The sequence below is a fragment of the Pituophis catenifer genome, unplaced genomic scaffold, assembly GCF_029215685.1.
Source record: "Pituophis catenifer annectens isolate HBS135680 unplaced genomic scaffold, rPitCat1.0.hap2 SCAF_1, whole genome shotgun sequence".
Classification (NCBI taxonomy): Eukaryota; Metazoa; Chordata; class Lepidosauria; order Squamata; family Colubridae; genus Pituophis; species Pituophis catenifer.
This window is the reverse complement of record NW_027256881.1, coordinates 51,723,364-51,735,794: the sequence shown is the minus strand read 5'-3', so window position 1 is coordinate 51,735,794 and position 12,431 is coordinate 51,723,364. Positions and strand designations below refer to the sequence as shown.

The 12,431-nt window shown below is 35.0% G+C and overlaps 1 protein-coding gene across 1 annotated transcript in view; it reads right to left on the bottom strand.

The window, feature by feature from the left end:
• The window catches only part of DNAH14 (dynein axonemal heavy chain 14), a 238,523-nt gene that overhangs the window by 189,375 nt on the left and 36,717 nt on the right, over positions 1-12,431 (bottom strand). Inside the window, exons 14-17 of the mRNA XM_070957448.1 lie at positions 9,901-10,032; positions 6,862-7,118; positions 6,043-6,205; positions 5,292-5,583 (exon numbers count right to left, since the gene is read on the bottom strand). Coding sequence (XP_070813549.1) covers positions 5,292-5,583; positions 6,043-6,205; positions 6,862-7,118; positions 9,901-10,032 — 844 coding nt within the window. The remainder of the gene's footprint in view (positions 1-5,291; positions 5,584-6,042; positions 6,206-6,861; positions 7,119-9,900; positions 10,033-12,431) is intronic.

Sequence of the window (12,431 nt, the reverse complement as noted above, 5' to 3'; positions counted from 1 at the left end):
CAGAAGATAAAATAAAACAATACTTAGAAAAAGCAGAATTACCTAAATACCTGAAACCGTGAAAGCTACAGTATGTTAGATGAATGTGTAACAATGATGGAATTAACAGAAGCAATTAAAAGACAAAAGAATGGTAAAACACCGGGTCCAGATGGTCTACCAGCAGAACTCTATAAAGACCTACAAAATATTCTAAATATACCAATGCTGGAAGTGTTAAATAAAGTATTGCTAGAAGTGAAAGTACCAAATTCATAGACGGAAGCGTATATCACTCTCATACTGAAAGAAGATTCAGATTTACAACAAATAAAAAATTACAGACCGATATCTTTATTGAATGCTGACTATAAAATATATGCCTCAATAATAGAATAGAAGATAGAATTCTTTATTGGCCAAGTGTGATTGGACACACAAGGAATTTGTCTTTGCTGCAAATGCTCTCAGAAAAGAAAACATACATTCGTCAAGAATCATAAGGTACAACACTTAATGATAGTCATAGGATACAAATAAGCAATCGAATCATACTGGGAATAATAGCAAAGACTGAAAAGGTTCTTAAATCAATTTATACATTCAGATCAAAATGGATTTTTATCTAAGAGACAAATTAAAGATAATATGAGAATAATTTTAAATACACTGGAGTACTACGAAGCACATCCAGGGAAGCAAATGGCAATGATTTTTCTAGAAGCACAGAAAGCATTTGATAATGTGTACTGGCAATTTATGCTAGCACAATTAAAAGATATGGATTTTAGGGAGAGATTTATTAACATGATGAAGGCAATATATTATAAGCAAACAGCAAAGGTGATGGTAAATGGAGATATGACAGAGAAGATTAACATTAAAAAAGGTACAAGACAAGGATGCCCCTTGTCTCCACTATTATTCATATTGACACTGGAAATATTAATCAGAAATATTAGACAAGACATAGAGATAAAAGATATGGAAATAAAAAAGGAAAAATACAAACTACAGGCATTTGCAGACAATTTAGTCTTCATTCTGGAAGATCCACAAGAATCAGGGCCTAAATTAATAAAAATAGAAGAATATGGCGAAGTGGTAGGATTGAAAATAAATAAAAAGAAAACTAAGATATTAGTTAAAAATCTTACAGACATGCAGAAAAAAGAGTTAATGAATAGATTTACAGATTACTAAGAAAGTAAAATACATAGGGATTCATTTGACAGCAAGATATGTAACTATTAAGGAAGATAATTATTATAAACTGATGCAACAAATTAAAGCAGATTTGGAGAAATAGAAAAATCTGCAATTATCCTATCCTATCCTATGATCAATTATCATTGATAGGAAGAATAGCTACAATAAAAATGAATATATTGCCGAGACTGCAATACCTATTTCAAACAATTCTGATAAAATTGGGGGGAAAATACTTTGAGGAACTCAATAAAGTAATATTAAGATATATCTGGAAAGGAAAAAAAGCAGAAATAAAGCTAAAAATGCTGCAAGATTCAAGAAATAGAGGAGGGTTTGGTCTACCGAATTGGGAATTGTATTATCAGGCTGCGGTACTCAAATGGGTAAAAGAATGGATTGCATTGAGGCATACAAGACTATTGACTTTGGAGGGGCATAATTTTCTTGTAGTTTGGGAAAAATAAAATACATGGTTACCATATTTTCCGGCGTATAAGATGACTTTTTAACACATGAAAACGCCGGGTGTCGTTCTCCTGTAACCAGGCAGACCAGCCCGAAAGGCTCAGACGAGCCTTAAATGGCTCTGGCGATCCAAGCTCTGACCATCCTAGCTGAGTTGCCTGCTAATCAGGCAACTCAGCTGGGATCGCCAGAGCCATTTAAAAGGAAAAAACTTTTTTTCTTTTACATGGCTCTGGCGATCCAAGCTCTGACGATCCCAGCTGAGTTGCCTGCTAATCAGGCAACTCAGCTTGGATCGCCAGAGCCATGTAAAAGAAAAAAAGTTTTTCCCCCTCCAGCTTGCTTACCTTAGCTGCTAGTCGCAATGCTTGCCTTGCTTCGCTTGCCTGAATCCATTCCATCAGCAAGCCACTCCCTGCCTGCTTGATTGCAGGCTTGAGTTGTGGACTTCAACTCCCAGAATTCCTCAGCCAGCAAAGCAAAGCTGGCTGAGGAATTCTGGGAGTTGAAGTCTACAAGTCTTAAAGTTGCCAAGGTTGGAGACCCCTGCTCTATTGGATAAGTTTTTTTCCCCTTTGGGAACTTTAAAAAAAATAGTTAATTGGGGGTTTTTTTAGTTGTTCTTTTTTAGACCTAGCCATTTAAAGTTTAGGAAGTTTTAAATTTAGCTTTCATATAAAAATAAAAATAAAATAAAATAAAATAATATTTGTGCATCTTTCTGAGATTTAGTGTGTTTCTGTAGTGTTTCACTCTAACTACACAAACACACAAAATCTCACAAAGCTGTATGTGGAATTTTGTGTGTGTAAAGTGTGAAAGTTGGGTGTTTGGGCTTTTTGTGGCTGTGTGAGGTTCCTGCTTGTTGCAGGGGTCATTTTGGGTCTAGCACAGCTGCTTTTACAGTGTGGGTGAGCCAGTTGATATTTTATAATTTTTATTTGGTGTGCGTTGGAAGAGGGGTAGTCTTATACGGCGAGTATAACCCAAACCCTATATTTTAACAGGAAAAGTCGGGGCAAAAAACTTTGGTTATACAATAAAATTAGATAAATGGCAGAAACTATGGAATAGGAACTATAAATTAACAATGTCAACTGCATACAAAGAAAATTTATATAAGATGCTTTATAGATAGCATTTTGCACCAGTAAGGTTGGCAAAGATGTTTAAAGATAAATCGGCTAAATGCTGGAAGTGCCAGCAGATACCTGGGTCATATTATCATATGTAGTGGACATGGTCAAAAGAAAAAAAATATGGGACAAAAATACATACGTGGCTGGCAAAAATGATAAAGCAGCATATTGATTTAAAACCAGAAATATTCTTGTTGGGGATTTTACCCAAAAAATATATTAAGGAGAATGCATATTTAATTATTCATATTATTATTATTATTCATATTATTCCTCCTTCCTCTCTGACCGTTCGCAGTTGTTCCTCTGTCCTGGTCCTATTAGACCTCTCAGCGGCTTTTGATACCATCGACCATGGTATCATGCTGCATCGGCTAGAGGAGTTAGGGGTGGGGGACACCGTCCTACGGGGGTTCTCCTCCTTTCTCTCTGACCGGTCGCAGTCTGTGTTGGCAGGGGGGCAGAGGTCGACCTCGAGGCACCTTATTTGTGGGGTGCCGCAAGGGTCAGTCCTCTCACCCCTTCTGTTCAACATTTATGTAAAACCGCTAGGCGAGATCATCCATGGTTTTGGGGTGAGTGTTCATCAGTATGCTGATGACACACAGCTATACATCTCCACCCCAGACCACCCCAATGATGCCCTTGCTGTGATGTCCCGTTGCCTCCCGTTGGAGGCCGTGCGGATCTGGATGGGGAGAAACAAGTTCAGACTCAACCCTTCCAAGACCGAGTGGCTGTGGCTTCCGGCGTCCCGGTATAGTCAGCTAGTACCATCACTGACAATAGGGGATGAGATCTTGCTCCCCACAGAGAGGGCCCGCAACTTGGGTGTCCTCCTGGATTCACGGTTATCTTTAGAAGATCATTTGATGGCCGTGGCCAGGGGTGCCTTTTATCAGGTTCGCCTGATCCGCCAGTTGTGTCCCTTTCTGGATCGGGATGCCTTGCGCACGGTCACTCATGCCCTAGTTACCTCCCGTATGGACTACTGTAATGCTCTCTACATGGGGCTCCCCTTGAAAAGCACCCGGAGGCTCCAACTGGTCCAGAATGTAGCCGCGCGGGTGATTATGGGCGTAGCTCGTTACGCCCATGTAACACCTCTCCTACGCGAGCTGCACTGGCTCCCGGTGGTCTTCTGGGTGCGATTCAAGGTGTTAGTTATCACCTTTAAAGCGCTCCATGGCTTAGGACCTGGGTACCTACGAGACCGTCTTTTGCCACCAATAGCCTCCCACTGACCAGTTCGTTCTCACAGGGAGGGACTACTCAGGGTACCGTCAGTCAAATTATGTCGACTGGCGACTCCCAGGGGGAGGGCCTTCTCTGTGGGGGCTCCAACCCTTTGGAATGAACTGCCCCCAGAGATACGGAATATTCCTGATCTCCGTGCTTTCCGCCGTGCCCTCAAGACCCTGATGTTCCAACAGGCGGGGCTAAACATACGAACATGTGAATGATTTTTTAAATGTTATCTAATTCTGGGTTTTATTTAATTGACCAAACTAAGTAATAATTTTAATGAGCAATTTTATGATGTTTGTGTGTCTATATTTTTCTTGACTGTACACCGCCTTGAGTCCTACGAGAGAAAGGCGGTATAGAAATATAATAAATAAATAAATAAATAAATAAATAAATAAATAAATAAATAAATAAATATTAACTGCACCTAGAATTGTATTTGCACAAAACTGGAAAAGTGAAGAGATCTCCACAGATGAGAATGTGATCAGGAAAATATTAGAATGTGCAGAAATGAATAGACTAACACTAGCAATTAAGGAGAAAGAACAAACTGAATATTACAAGACATTGGACGTTTTAGCAATGGTTAGATAACAAAATTTGAAGTTAGACACAGGGAAACAAAAAAAAGATTAATGAAATAAAGAAGATATGTTAAGAGAAAAGCAAATAATATGATTATTATGTTTAATATTATCATTTTAATATTATAGAATTAATGTTAAGGTATTTTGAATATTGTTGTAAATCTTGATTATTTGTACCTGGATGACACACTGTTTAAATGAAGATGGAATTATGATATTAAAAAATAAAAAATGTATAATAAAAAATAGAAGTGCTTACCATGCCTAAATGTACTGCTAAATAAAAATAATTACAGTTATATGTGACTGTCTCTTTCTAGTCAATTTGAAACATCAATCTTGTCCTGGTTTCAGACCAGACTCCTGATTCAATCTAAGTTAAATTATCTAAATTTCTGAAACATCATATTGGATCAATCTTCTGATCAGTGTTCATTCTTTAGAATTAATAATAGAATGGAAAAAGAAATTAGAGGAAAAAGAAATAACGTGGCAAGAAATCTGGCTAAGACACAATACCAAAGAGCAAGCATCATTATACTACCAAAAGAACTGATAGAATAATGGTGCATCTAATTAATCTATGAGTTGAGCTATGGCTCTGTGCATTTGTAGTGTAAAACGCAGTCTTATTTTCAAAGAACCTTATTTATCTTACTCAATGGCTTTAATTTTTCTTCATTCCTGAAGATACCCAAATCTTCTGTAGTACTTTCTGATTTTTCTTCATGTTGGCTATCATCTTCAAAAGATGAGCTGTTCAAAACTTCATCAAAGTCTAATATTTCTTTCAAAGATTCTGCTGAAGATTCTGTAATATAATCATCATCATCTTGGTAATATTTTCTACGATGTTCCTTTTCATAGGGAATTCTCAGACAAATATTTATTTCAAATATTGGGGAATATTCCTCTTCTCCTTTTAGTTCCCTTTTCACTTCTTCTAGGATCTAAAGAGTTATGAAAATATAATAAAAATAGAATATTCTTTCTAAAAAAATCATGCATATGGAACCAGAGAGCATTAAAAACAAAATATTTTCAATTTAAAACAAGGAACAAATAAAAGCAGAAGAAAAATCCATTATTTTTGACTTGATACTAATCAATAGAGAAGATTATATTGTGATAATGTGCTTTTGAATCTGTTGTAAAGCATGAAGAGATTATTGAGAAATATGGAAAATGTATTTAATCTTCATAAGTTTTTTTCATAAGGAACCATGAAAGATTTTGTATTTGAAGGCAAGATTTTGTCTTTAAAGGTATAACTATAAATAGCTTTCAGCATGTATTTAAACTTAAATTTAAATCATTAAATTTAATCATTATTATACATATTATTAAGATAAATATGAACTATTGGATAATCTGTGTTGTAAAATACCTTCATTTAGAAATCAATTCACCTTGTCTATATCGCTGATAGTAACAATTTCACGTTGTGCTTCTGATTCCTTTGAACGGTGCAATAATTTCTGAGTGCCTTCAAAATGCTCATTTTCATATACCCACTGGCATCTATTTTCAGTCAATAAGCAAAGTGCTTTATCAATTGTAACTTTATATGCTCTGCATATGTGAAAAAATGGAAAAATCTTAATTTATATTTTAAATAGCATAATTCATTTTAATAGCTGACAATACCTCAAGATTACTTAATACATTAAGATGCTGTGGCAGTCCTAGGAGATAGTAAGGATGTAGCAATACTAGGAGATAGAATAGATATTTAAGACACTCCCAGAATTCTCCAGTCAGAAGGGGCTCACAAATAATGAAGGCAGGGGAGGTGACCATCTTGAACCATGCACACATGTGAGAGATAAATATAATAAATAAATAAATAAATAAATAAATAAATAAATAAATAAATAAATAAATAATATTATAGCTTAGTTATAGATATTTCCTTTTTTACAGGAATAAAGCTAGCACATGTAACTCAGTGACAAAAAGGAGAAATAAACTATTATTCATTCGTTTAATTATACAGTATATCCATTTTTATTTAAAATATAAATATTTGGCCCTTCACTTATGTTCCATAATAAGCATTTACTCCAAGAATTATTTTATAATTTTTGTAATAAGTAACCCAACCTTAAAAATAAAGGAAATATAACAGTAACAATAATACTAAATAATAATAAGGAATCTAAGAGAGAATTTGGTGAACAATATTAAGTAAGAGCCAGTGTTTTAATCATGAAATAGGCAAAACTAACCTCATAAGGCTTTCATTTGTCTTCCTTTTTGAAATAGTCATATTACTGGAACCTTTAAATATCTCCAAAAGAGTATTTAAAGCATTGTTTACCAATCTGCGAAGAAATTCTTGAAAGATTCTATCTACAAGCTTAAGAAACTTAGAAAAGCGTTCCATAACGTGCCGCCATTCAGCTATCTCAAAGTATTTTGGTTTCTCTTTGTAATCATGCAGTGAATGCTGAAAAAGTGTTTCTGCTCCCTTCATTTTTGCCACCTATAGCATTATGAAATAATAAATTTGCAAAAGTAGTAAATATATACAGTATTTTTTCATCATGTAGACATTTTGTATTACTTACTTTTCATCTCATCCTTTTTCAACAAGAAAAACAAAGTTTGAAGACATTTCATACATAAGTATTTCTTATCAGAATTGCCATATAGCAAAAAGGGTGGTAGTGGTGGTAGTGAATAACAACTGCAACCATAGCCTTAGTCAATTGAAAATTGACTAAGTTTGACTACAATACCAGATATCTATGAAACTCTTATGGAAGACAAATCGGAAAGCTGGACTTAAAACCAATCTTACTTTGAAAAAGAGTCCAGAACCTCTAAGAATCAGAAACTTCTAACATACCAAGACAGTCAAATTAAGAATATTATGGTAGAAATCATACTCCACAATCCATTGGCATAGAAAATTGATAGCATTGTCATGCTTGTGCATGAAATTAACAAGTTGAAGAGACAAAAGATCTGTCACATTTCAGAACTCATGTAATTACAGTACAGAGATCAAAATATTAGGATAGTCATATCAATTGAAGATGAAATACCCAGGATTTTTAAAAAGAAAGAGATTAATGATAAGATTAAGAATTCATATCAAATTTCCAGAAATCCTATGAATCAACAATGGGAGGGATGAAATGAGATGTGAAAATAAACTTTTTAGATATGTGCTGTATTTTAACAAATAAAGAAACACAACTTTTTGAAATTGAAGGCCTTTCTTATAACTTTGTGTTGCAATGTTTTCTTACTCAAAGAGCTAGTAGGTTTTCCTATGGCTGCTCCATGGAAAAGTACTGGAATGAGAAAGAGAAATACTACAACAGCCTCACTGATCATGCAAATAGTATGCACATTTTATTTGACAACTATTGCTGGACATAATCATGACTGACACAATTAGAATATGTTAATCATAGGACATGGGTTATTCAAATTAACAGACGTGTCAAAAAGGATAAAAAGTTGCAGTGTATATGAAAAATGTATGATTTATAGCCTGGACTCGAGCCGTTGAATGATAGGGAAATGTCTGAATATACCAAGGAAGGTGAGCCAACTGTAGTTTCTTCAAAAATATGGGTAACCAGACTCTGATGGAAGGCAGTGTCTGTGAAATAGACATCATATATGCAAGCTATATGGAAATGGTGAAAACTCATTAAGTCATTATCAGAATGAACATGTTGTTAGATGATCCTGATCCTATTGTTGAAGACTATGTAAGGGAAGCAAGGATCTGATACTGAGAGAGGACAATTCCTCTAATGAGCCAGGCTAAGATTCGATATTGGAATAAAACTCAAATATTAGAAATCCAAATCTTTGGTCAAGACAGAAGTGCCTCTTCCGTGCCAAGGTGCTGAGATGACAAACGGTATTTGACGTAGGTACAGAATTGTAAAAGGGCAAACTGACCCTAAACAGATACATCCTGTTGTTTAATGTTTATTACACCCCAAATGTCATGTAGATTCTAGAGAAGAAATACTGCTTCCCTTACTGTCCTCTTTACTGCTCGTGAGGCGCCTTTGAGCCCCTTATCTCCTTTTATTATGTCTTGAGCTCTGGAGCTGAGAACCTGAGCCTGTGGGAAAAGGGCTGTTATGTCTTTCCTAGAGATAGATTAAAGGATAACTTCTACGTGTGAAATGTCGCACTCTTCGTAATAACTTTGCCTTTATACTGTATAAATATCTGGTCAAAATCAGCCATCTTTGTTCAGACCCTTCGCTGTCTTTGGACTGTTTGAACCTTGCGCAATAAACTCTTTCCTGCATTGAAGAGCTTGGCCTAGTTCCGTCATTTTTCCTATAACACTAACACAACAGAATCACCAATCGGTGTGTCATGGAAAACCTGAAATTTTTCCAGCATAACTAAAGGGTTATATTCTTTCAGAAATTAATGATAAAGAACATCCACACTGGTGTGGTAAGTACTTGTGACATCTACCACTATCCTTGTTATCATTTTGTATTTTAAATTTATTTTATATACTTTTGTATATATAGTTAGTTGCAGTTATATGTATACAGTTAGAACAATTAATCAGTGGAATGACTTGCCTATAGAAGTTGTAGGTGTTCCAACACTGGAGATTTTTAAGAAGAGATTGGACCACCATTTCTCTAAAATGGGAAAGGTTTTTCTGCTTGAGCAGGTGGTTGGACTAGAAGACTTCCAAGGCCCCTTCCAACTCTGTTTTTCAGTTATACTTTTACATATTTTGTATATGTATGCTGTATGCCTTTTTAATTTTATCAATGAGAGATATAGAGAGATGCATTGGTCATTGATGCTGAAGTGTTAGATTACTGCACTATTCAGTGCACTAAGAAGGTAATTGAATAAGATGATATTTATGGTCCTTTCAAATGCAGTTTTCTGTGGCCCTTTTACCTCCAGAAAAATGTTTTTTAGTTACTTCTGAACCAAAACTAGAACTAATCCATCAGAAATAACTTGTATCAAGAGAGAAAATAGTATATGTAGGCATCTAACTTCAAAATCATGCAAAATCATGCAAAATCTGCTAAGAATGTTAAAGGAGAGTAAGATAATTGTGAACAAATTATAAAATATCTTATTCATCATTACTTTCTCCATCAGATCAGAAAAAAATAATTATTATACTTACTGAGAGTTAAAAGTCTTAACAATATAACATAAGAAAAATATTAAAGTATATTGGAAATATATTCAAGAAAGAACATACTCAAGACAAAACTGCAAAAATTATATACAAATTCATTAATTACCTTTAAAAAACAGGCCTTAATTACTTTTACTACTTTATCTTTAAAAGCTTGGAGTTGAGATAAAGCATGTTGACTCTGTTGATATTGTTCCTCACAAAATTTCTCCAATGTGTATGTATAAGACGTATTTATCTAAGAACAAAAGAAAAATATTATAAGTAACTACAATTTCTCTGAAATTGATACAAATTCTTATGTATTTTTCTTTCTATTCTGCATAAGAATAAATATTGGCACATCAACAATAAAATGTAAAAAACAGTAGAAGGAAAATGTGGCCCTAAATCCCCAGTTTGAAATGTTGTCCATCTGAATGAATTTATTTAGTATTAGACCTGTCACTTGCTGACCCTCAGATGCAAAACTCATCAATACAAAATTTGATGCCTCCAGATATCTTGTCAGCCCAGATGTGTATGTATGAATGTGCAGAGAGAGGGGAAAAAGGAAGAAATTGAATGGCTTATCACACTTTCAAACTACTATTAATTTTAGTATAAATATTGTAATTAATAGTTGATCAGGAAATTATTAGGAAATATGTCATTTCCTAAGAAGGAATGTACAGTAGCAAGAATGCCACAATGAATGCTTCTATAGTAGAGCATAATCATGAAAGTAAAAACATAGAAACACGACCTTTAATTGTTTTTCTTTTAACATTTTCTAGTTTCTCATACAAGCAATAAACTTGCATGTAACATACAGAATTAAAGCGTGAACCTGAATCAAACTAAAAAATTAGGTAATAACTGAACGGAACAAAACCTGTCATCTCACACTAACAGTTCAGAATAATATTGGTGGTTAGAAATAGAAAACGAAAAAAGAACAGTACATTAACACATTCAAGTTGTTTCTTTACATTTTTTCTATTCAGGTAATCCTCAAGTTACAATTGGGACCAGAATTTCTCATGCCAAGCAAGGCTGTTGTTAAGTGAGCCATGCCCATTTTTACAACTTTTTTGCCACAGTTGTTAATCACTGAAGCTGTTAAGTGAATCATATTGTTAAGCAAAGCAGGCTTCCCCCATTGACCTTGTTTGTTAGAAACCAGCCAGAAAGAGCACAAATGGTGATTACATGACCCAGGATTTGCAACCATTGTAAATACATGCTGGTTGCCAAGTGCCCAAATTTTGAACATGTGACCCTGGAGATGCTGTGACAGTCATAAGTGTGAGAATTTTTTTCAGTGCCGTTGTAATTTCAAAACGATCACTAAATGAATGGTTATAAATAAATAAATAAATAAATAAATAAATAAATAAATAAATAAATAAATAAATAAATAAATAAATAAATAAATTTCTATACCGCCCTTCTCCCGAAGGACTCAGAGCGGTGTACAGCCTATTAGAAAACACAAAGACAAACATCAGTTAAAAATAATTAAAATTATTACATAATTTGGCTGAAATTTAAAACCCCAAAAATTTAAAACCCAATTTAAAAATCATTAAATTGATAGCCCGGCTTGGCGGAACAGCAGGGTCTTGAGGGCACAGCGAAATACATGGAGGTTGGAGATCTTGCACATTTCCGGGGGCAGTTCATTCCACAGGGCAGGGGCTCCCACAGAGAAGGCCCTCCCCCTAGGTGTCGCCAGCCGACATAACTTGGCAGATGGCACCCTGAGGGGACCCTCTCTGTGGGAGCGAACTGGCCAGTGGAAGGCTGTTTGTGGCAGAAGTTGGTCTCGAAGGTACCCGAGTCCTATGCCATGGAGCACTTTAAAGGTGGTGACCAACACCTTGAATCACACCCAGAAGACCACTGGGAGCCAGTGCAGCTCGCGCAGGAGGGGTGTCACGTGGGCACACGGGTTGCACCCATAACCAATTCTCAATTATAAATTGGTTATGGGTTGCGCCCATAACCAATTCTCAATTATAAATTGAGAACTACCTGTATATTTATTATTTGTGTCTTCAAGTCAGTGTTGAATTCTGAAACTTTTTTGGCAAGATTTTGGTTTGCCATTGTCTTCTTCCTAGGGCTGAGAGAGAGTGACCAGCCCAAGGTCATCAACTGGCTTTTGTGCCTAATAGGGGCACAATATAGAACTTAGTCTCCCAGTTTCTAGCCTGATGTCCTAACCACTACATCAAACTGGCTCTTCTTCTTCTTCTTCTTTTTTACATATTTAAAATATTTACTCTTACCTTTATGAAATTTATAGTTGTTTTTTCAGATGATCTGGGCTTTTCTGGATTACTCGCATCTACACACGAGGTTTGGAGATAAAGTAAGCAACTTTGCAATATCTCATCAGCAGAAAATAGTTGCTTATACAATATCATTCTACAAACAGAATAATATCAGTATTTTAAATTACTACAAGTTTTCAGTTTATAATAAATATAAGTAGACATATGCTTTGGAATTCTTTAATTCATCTTGAAAGTCATTATCTCACATATTTGGTTGTCATATATGGATTTATTTACTTTGTCTCAATGGTTTGCCTATTGCTCAATTAACAGAAAGATGTAAACTGGATAAGGAAGAATTTGTTAGCAACGGGAA